Source organism: Calonectris borealis, chromosome 13 (genome assembly GCF_964195595.1).
Source record: "Calonectris borealis chromosome 13, bCalBor7.hap1.2, whole genome shotgun sequence".
Taxonomy (NCBI): Eukaryota; Metazoa; Chordata; class Aves; order Procellariiformes; family Procellariidae; genus Calonectris; species Calonectris borealis.
In genome coordinates, this window is record NC_134324.1 from 16,099,669 (window position 1) to 16,107,980 (window position 8,312).

At 43.5% G+C, this 8,312-nt stretch overlaps 1 protein-coding gene across 1 annotated transcript; it reads left to right on the forward strand.

The window, feature by feature from the left end:
- The first annotated feature begins 274 nt into the window (after positions 1-274).
- VMA21 (vacuolar ATPase assembly factor VMA21) lies at positions 275-6,972 on the forward strand. The gene is made up of 3 exons (XM_075162302.1): positions 275-404; positions 2,247-2,356; positions 3,901-6,972. The coding sequence occupies exons 1-3, from the start codon at positions 349-351 to the stop codon at positions 4,041-4,043; spliced, it is 309 nt and encodes a 102-aa protein (XP_075018403.1). The 5' UTR covers positions 275-348; the 3' UTR covers positions 4,044-6,972.
- The last annotated feature ends 1,340 nt before the right edge of the window (positions 6,973-8,312 follow it).

Sequence of the window (8,312 nt, forward strand, 5' to 3'; positions counted from 1 at the left end):
GCACAGGTTGCGCTGCTGTTCCAAGCCCGCGGTGAGCCTGCGCGGGGTAGCTTTCCCTGTACAGAGACAACACTGTCCAAGCACAACAGACACCACGGCTGCAGCCTAGGCCCCAGGCCGACAGGCGATGGCCGCCGCCCACCACCTCTCCGCGCCCTCGGCCCTGGCCAGGCTGGGCGGGCTCGGCGCGGCGCCCGCCGCCCGCAGCTAGGCCGCGACAGCCCCATGGTTGCTATGGAGACGGCGGCGCGCGGTGCTGCCGCCCTGCGCATGCGCCCGCTCCTCCGGCGGGCTTCCGGCAGACCGGAAGCTTCGGTAGCGCGGGGCGCTGAGGGGGCGGCGGCGGCGATGGAGCGGTACGGCGAGGCGGCGTTTAGCGGGGTCCCCGCGCCCGACTTCAGGCAGTAAGTCCCGGGGAGGGGAAAGGCCTGGGGACGGGCAGGGACAGGCATCCCTGCGGGATGGCAGGGCCTGGCGGCGGGCCGCAGCCTGTCCGGGGGAAGCGGTGTCTGCTAGGCCGCGGCAGGCGGGGATCGCTCCCGGGGTAGCGGCGGCGGCGACGGGGGGGTGCAGCCCCCGGGGGGCACCCGGGGAGGAGTGTCTGCCCGTCCAGCGCCGTTGGCGAGACAGGGAGAGCGACAGCTCGGGCCAGGAGGAGCCGGAGGGGGTGGAGGAAGCCCCGGGTTTGCCTTGGCCGTGCTGCATAACCCTGGGCAACCCCGAAACCCGATCGTGGAGGCTGGTCTGCGGCTAAAAGCTCCGTGTCAGGGCCGAGGTTATACACGAATATTTGGTTTTGCTGCGTAGGGAAGTGATGAAAGTATGTCAGTGTAAGAAAAGTATTGGTCAACAGTGGAGTTTTAATTTTGGTAATAAGCTGGAGGCCATCATATTCTTCTATGGGTTGGTATTCAATCGAGAATAGTTTCTAATTTCCATAGGGAAAGTTTGAATGGGGTTATGCTTTCCACTCTGACAGACTTTGAGACAAACTCTAGTAAAGGAAAAGATTCCGAATGTCTGGTTTTTTAAGCTACTTAATGTGCTACCTAAATCTATGGCAATACATGATCAGCAAAAAGTGCTGTTGGCTTTAGTATAAAAGCTTGTGTGACTGCACATCACTGTCTTTTGATGACTGTCAGAGGATGAGATTTTTTTTTTCCCCACTTCCACTTATTTTTCCAAAGAAACGTCAAAGATAAAATGTGATTTCAAGCAATATACTATGGCACAAATACGTCTTGATAAAACTTTTTGAAACTACGTATACAAAAATTGCTGTGGAGGTACCTGGGAGTTTTAAGAATTATGTATCCCTGACTGGAATTGGTTTTTATGCATATTTGTGTTTCAAAGGCTTAAGGACACATGCCATTGAATCTGGTAGCCTTTGAAAGTCAGAAGGGTATTGCTTGGCTTACATGTTTACTTCAGCATAAAATTATGTAGTCAGCCAAGCAGAGTGAGTAAAAACTGGTGGAAGCACACACAAAAACAAGCTGTGTGTGGTGTTTTGTAGATACAAAACCTGTTCTAGCAGATCAAGTTCAGGGAGACCTTATCAAGTACATAATCCTTCATTGTGGTTCCCTTGCTCAAGGTCTTCTAGGTTTAGGCAAAAAAAGATACTAACGTTTTGGTGTATTGGCTCCATGTTCTGATTATTGCTACGGTTATCCCAACTTTCTCAGTGGAAACTGAGAAGGTATTTTAAATAGAGGAACAATACCTAATAAAAAGGAACTTCACTTCCAATAGTAAGCTGTTAAAGTCATTCTGCGTACTTCCTTCCGTATCCTAGCCTGTAGGATTGGTCATTTTCCTAGACTTGTAGTTATTTTTTCCAAAAATAAAAGAGGGAACTTGGCAAGTTTTAATGCAGAATACTGTTATATGCATGTGTATCTAATATTAGATATTTAATAATTATGTAATAATACACTGATAGACATAGACCCCCTGTGTTGTTAATGCTTGCAAAGCAATAACAGGGAAAAAATCTAAAGACTGTTTTTAATCTTGTTTGTGAGCTTTGACTGGCAGAATCATCACATCATTTTGAATACTGTGATTTTTTCTATTGCAGCCAGCAAATGCATACTCCAAGTCTTTATCGCTTCCAAATGATACACGTACTCAATTCTTGAAAAGTAATTGGCTTCTGTTTGGGACGAGTTCTTGTCCTGTTTCAGGCATATATATTGTGACTTTCTTCTGTGTGTAACTTTTCTTATTTATTTCAGAAATGAGGGTTCATTAACATCAACTTTAAGAACACTTCTGTTCTTCACAGCTCTAATGATCACATTACCTGTTGGGCTATATTTTTCATCAAAGGCATATGTATTTGAAGGTAATTCTGTTTCTGCCAATTAGCGTTACTATTACAAGAAAGAGGAAAAGCACAATCCTCTAATAGCCTCTTTGTTCTCCTTCCTGTTTTGAATATTTGTTTCCTTATGCAGACTAAAGGCCTTGTAATATCTAATTAGAACAGAAAATTATGCAAACGCATAATTTCCCTGCTTTGTGGTCTGCAATCTAATATTTGCTGTTTGTTATGCAATGGTTTATATAGTATACAGGTGCATTGTTCCCCTTACCTAAAGGGTCTCTAACACCACCCTGCAGCAGACTTTTATCAGAATCAGCAGGGATATGTTTCCTGCAGGTGTTGCAAACTAATTGTGTATCCAAGACAGAATAATGTTGTTTACTGGGTTTATATTTTGCTTTTTAAAACATACCTACATTTATAAGTGTAAACCAGTTAAGTCACATACCCAGTTTCAGATATTGAATGTGGTTGCTTGTAGAGCTTTCTTTTAATTAAAAAAAAAAGGGGGGGGGGGGGGGGAGAAAAAAGGAAGAGATACTTTAGCTGTTTGTTTGGAGCAGTTCTGTCAAACTGCTAACAACCATGTTCTAGCCTTGATTCTGCAAGGCTTTAATAACTTCCTAATACTGCAGGAGAAAAGTATCTCCCTCAAAAGTGGGGAGGAGGGAGGGAGAAAGCAGCTGCTTTTGAGAGCAGTTTGTGAATAAATAACTGAGTTGTTTCAAGATGATTCTCCTTTGGTGCGTACTGCTGTATGTAGTTCTGAAGGCTGAAGCTGAAAGCTTGTTAAGTAACTTTCAAGATCCTTTTTGGCATGTTTTTTTCTTTTTTTTCACCTGAGGTATAGCAAGCTGGGCCTTAACTTTGGTGTGTCAGTTAATGGCAAGATCTGTCAGTGCTGATAAGGTTCAGTTTGTGTTTGGAGGGTGGTATTTTTGGTGTGGTGTGATGCGTGTTTTTCTGTTTGGTTGGGTTTTGGTTTTTGGTTTTTTTTAAATGAATGAAGAGAAACGATATTTTGGTATTTGGTCTTCTGATATTTGAAGGCTTATTTCATGTGCGATGCATTTATGTGTCTTAACTGGTGAGGAATTATGGTTTTATGTCTAAATATAGAAGGTAGAAGTCCTCTAAATTTAATTGTTGTTCTACCGTTTTATCATGTTATAGTGGCAAATAAATTATATAATTATCCCCCTCCTCGCCCCTCATTTTCCTGCCCCACAAAGACAGTTACACTTGGGAAAAAAGGATGTTGAGGTTTATTTGGTGCTGGAAGATAGTAACAGAAAAAGTGAATGTTATAGAACTCTAAGCTGTTGACTTCAAAACCAAGATATTTTATCTTAAATATTGAATAATTGCAGTGTTGCTTTATTTGAAACTATTGAAATAGTTTCAAGGTCTGTAATTATCGTGGTGAATTCTTTCCTATGAATCTTTCTGAGCTCAGTCTTTTGATACAGGAGTAAATGTAACTTTGGTCTTTAGGAAGAATTGTGATTTGCCGTTTCAGTGTTCCTAATAACTAATATTCTTTACTTTCTTTATTTTCTCAGGTACCTTAGGAATGTCCGACAGAGACAGCTATTTTTATGCTGCCATAGTTGCTGTAGTTACTGTTCACGTGGTACTTGCTCTCTTTGTATATGTAGCGTGGAATGAAGGTTCTCGACAGTGGCGGGAAGGCAAACAGGACTAGAACGAAGATCATCGTCATCTGATGCCTAGAGACTGTAAATCAAATTTTTGTGAGCTGAAGTAAAAGCATTCTTCAAAATGTATAATACACATGTACAAAGATGAGGCTAATGCCTCAACTCTGGTTAGAATAAGACTTGTGCTCATCTTGTACGTGTACTGGTGTTTTCTCTAACGCTGATGGAAGTTCTTTAGCCAGCCTCTACTAGGTCGAGTTGAGGTCTTCACCTGATATTAGAATAAAATAATTACATATTTTTTTAAAACTCCTGTAGCTATTTTTCCCATTCCAAGTATTTTTCTGGCTTGCTCTGAAAATAATATTGGCATGAAGCAAGCATTACATTTTTGAGTAATTAAATTGCTGGTTAAAAAGGCTACGTTACTTACTATCCAATTACAGTGGAAAAGATGGGATTTCACTTTGCTGTGGATAGTTTCCCGATTTATGGGTGTACTGGTTTAGCCCCAACCGGCAACTAAGCCTCACACAGCCACTCGCTCACTCCCCCCAGTGGGATGGGGGAGAGAATCAGAAGAGTAAAAGTGAGAAAACTTGTGGGTTGAGATAAAGACAGTTTAATAGGGAGAGCAAAGCCGCGCGCGCAAGCAAAGCAAAACAAGGAATTCATTCACTCCTTCCCACCGGCAGGCAGGTGTTCAGCCATCTCCAGGAAAGCAGGGCTCCATCACGCGTAACAGTGACTTGGGAAGACAAACGCCATCACTCCGAACATCCCTCCTTCCTCCTCCTTCCCGCAGCTTTATGTGCTGAGCATGACGTCATATGGCATGGGATATCCCTTTGGTCAGTTGAGGTCAGCTGTCCTGGCTGTGCCCCCTCCCAGCTTCTTGTGCCCCCTCCCAGCTTCTTGTGCCCCCTCCCAGCTTCTTGTGCCCCCCCAGCCTACTCACTGGTGGGGTGGGGTGAGGAGCAGAAAAGGCCTTGACTCTGTGTAAGCCCTGCTCAGCAGTAATGAAAACATCCCTGTGTTACCAACACTGTTTCCAGCACAAATCCTAAATACAGCCCCATACTAGCTACTGTGGAGAAAATTAACTATCCCAGCCAAAACCAGCGTGGTGGGACAGACATAAATAATATATTTCTGAGTTTAGAAGTGATTACAAAAATAGAATTGGTTAGAAACTCAGGTGATGTCTTTCTAGTGTGAAATACGAAGTTTTTTTCATTTTCAAATGTAGTTTTTTTTATTACAGTGTAAAATTCAATCTTTAATTTCCTTTTGGGAGGATTGTCATATTACTGCATTGCTCATCTTTCCACTCTTCTACAGTTAATCTTGATGATGCAAAGGAAATGGCATAGCATATTTTTTATATGTCTTTATGTTTACGGATCTCCGTGATAATTGCTAAAGGATGTAGTTGGATTTCCTGTAGTAAAGTAATATCAGTAACAGCTATAAGCCGCTCTAATGGCGAGTAGAGGAATGAGCAGGAGAAAACAAGCTGTAGCCATCTGCAAATGTGGTCCTTTATGAAGCAGCACACAAGAGTGATCACATGGAAAATTTGCTTCTTTTCATAAATATTAACTTGTACACTGTGAAATGATACATGTTGATTGTTTTCTTCTTCCCTTGGTTGTGTGTAGAAACTTTCTGTAGTCAAACATAATGAAATTTTTGTGTTGTAGGATAACCTGAATTCCATTTCACTGTTGTGCTGTTGTTAGTAAGCTCTTTAGTATGTAGATAAAACATTTTTCCTAAGGTTCCAGCAATGCATAGAACTTTCCTAACACTGATGATTGCTGTTAAGCTGTGGTAGCTTGAGGTAGTTCTGTTAATTTGAGTTCTCCAGTTTGTTGTATTAGTTGAGCGTCTTTTGGAAGTGTCTTTCTTAATATAGGGCTTGGAATGGTTTTGGTGCTACATTTGTCCATGGTAAAACTTATCCATAAATGAGACAAAAAGTGGTTATTCGTGCCCAGTGGCTTCAGGAATGTGTTCCCAGGTCTCATTCCTCTCATCTCCACCCCGGTCCCAGGTGTGCGCAAGCATATATACCATGTCACACTAATACAAATCAATTTTTACATTTTGTTTCTGAAACGTTAACTTTTCTCATCCAGAAGCCCATTGTCAGGTTGCTGCCAGCAAACTGGAGAATAGTCTCACCGTACTTGAAATACAAATTTAGTTTCTATGTTGGCATATTGGCTTCCTGTACTCTAGTATATGAACTGTACATTCAGAACAAGTACTGCGGTTTAATAAAGAACTACCCCGCAGTACAAGATCTAGTAAACAAGCTCTTATGCTGAATAGTTTTTGAATAATCTCTTTAATACTGTTCATATATAGCACAGCTTACAACAAATAGATCAGCTATAGCACTGTTCAGTAGCTTTTTTTTTTTAACTCCATTTATAGTGGCGAATAAATGGGGACATAGCTGTGGTGCTTTACTAGCTGGGTCTTGTGCTATATCTATTTTATGTTTCACATACCAGAATCCCTAGACACTAAGTTAATTTACTAGGAATAACAGGAAATAAGTGCTTATTATAATTGTTTAGTTACAAAAATCTGAAAAGTTTGACCTGTCCTATAAGTATAGGCACTATAATGTCTTAGCAATTGGTGGTAACGAGCTGAGCATTAATCCATCCATTGGAAGATCTTCTTTGAAGATAATGCTTTGATCCACAATGTTCTCCTTGAGAAAAGAGGCAACACATGAGTCTCTGCATAGTAACAGCCATGTAGTGGGTTTTGTGTTGCCTATGCTTGGGAGTTGAAACAACCACTCAGGTAAATGGTGCATTGAAAACAGTCGAGCGGTGGAATTACACCATGACTAGGGAGCTCAAAGAACAGAAACTGCAGCCGTACAATGTAGACTGTACATGGACTAGATACCCTACTGGGACTCCTGTTGTGCATTACCAATACTAAGATTTATTATATTTCAAGAGCTTTGTTGTGGTCTCTTTAGGTTGAGTGTTTCCTTTCACGTATCTGATGTTCCTGTTAATGTCAAAGCTAATTCTCATGTCAATTTTTTAATTGTTTAATGACCATTGTAATTCTTTTAGAGTTTAAATAATACTGTACTATATTGGGTTTGCATGGCAAAGTCTTGGTAGTGGGGGGTGCTGCAGGGGTGGCTTCTGTGAGAAGATGCCAGAAGCTTCCCCCATGTCCGATAGAGCCAGAGCCATCCAGCTCCAAGACAGACCCGCCGCTGGCCAAGGCCGAGCCTACCAGCGATGGTGGTAGCGCCTGTGGGATAACATGTTTAAGAAGGGGGGGGGAAACTGTGGCGGAACAGCAGCGGAGAGAATGTGTGAGAGAAACAATTCTGCAGACACCAAGGTCAGTAAAGAAGGTGGGGGAGCAGGTGCTCCAGGCGCCGGAGCAGAGATTCCCCTGCAGCCGTGGTGAAGACCATGATGAGGCAGGCTGTCCCCCTGCAGCCCATGGAGGTCCACGGTGGAGCAGTCTGTTCCCCTCCTGCCAATAGCGGGGACCCACCCTGGAGCAGTCTGTTCCTGAAGGACTGCACCCCATGGAAGGGACCCACCCTGGAGCAGTCTGTTCCTGAAGGACTGCACCCCGTGGAGGACCCATGCTGGAGCAGTCTGTTCCTGAAGGACTGCACCCCGTGGAAGGGACCCACGCTGGAGCAGTTCGTGAAGAACTGCAGCCTGTGGGAGGGACTCATGTTGGAGAACTTTGTAGAGGACTGTCTCCTGTGGGAGGGACCCCACGCTGGAGCAGGTGAAGAGGGTGAGGAGGAAGGAGCAGCAGAGACGTGTGATGAACTGACTGCAACCGTCATTCCCCGTCCCCGTCCGCCTGTGCTGCTGAGGGGGGAGGAGGTACAGAAAATCGGGAGTGAAGTTGAACTCAGGAAGCAGGGAGGGGTGGGGGGAAGGTGTTTTAAGATTCGGTTTTGTTTCTCATTACCCTACTCTGATTTGATTGGTAATAAATTAAATTAATTTCCCCAAGTTGAGTCTGTTTTGCCCATGACGGTAATTGCTGAGTGATCTCCCTGTCCTTATCTCGACCCACGAGCCTTTCGTCGTATTTTCTCTCTCACTGCCCAGCTGAAGAGGGGAGTGATAGAGTGGCTTGGTGGGCACCTGGGTCCGGCCAGGCTCAATCCACCACATGTACAAATATGGAAACTGATAAAAGTTGTGGAGAGATCAATATTCTCCTTGCTTTGGTTTTTATTGTCTATAAAATGGTGATGTAAAATTTTTAATGGTGTAGTACTTTAAAGTGGTACTGTA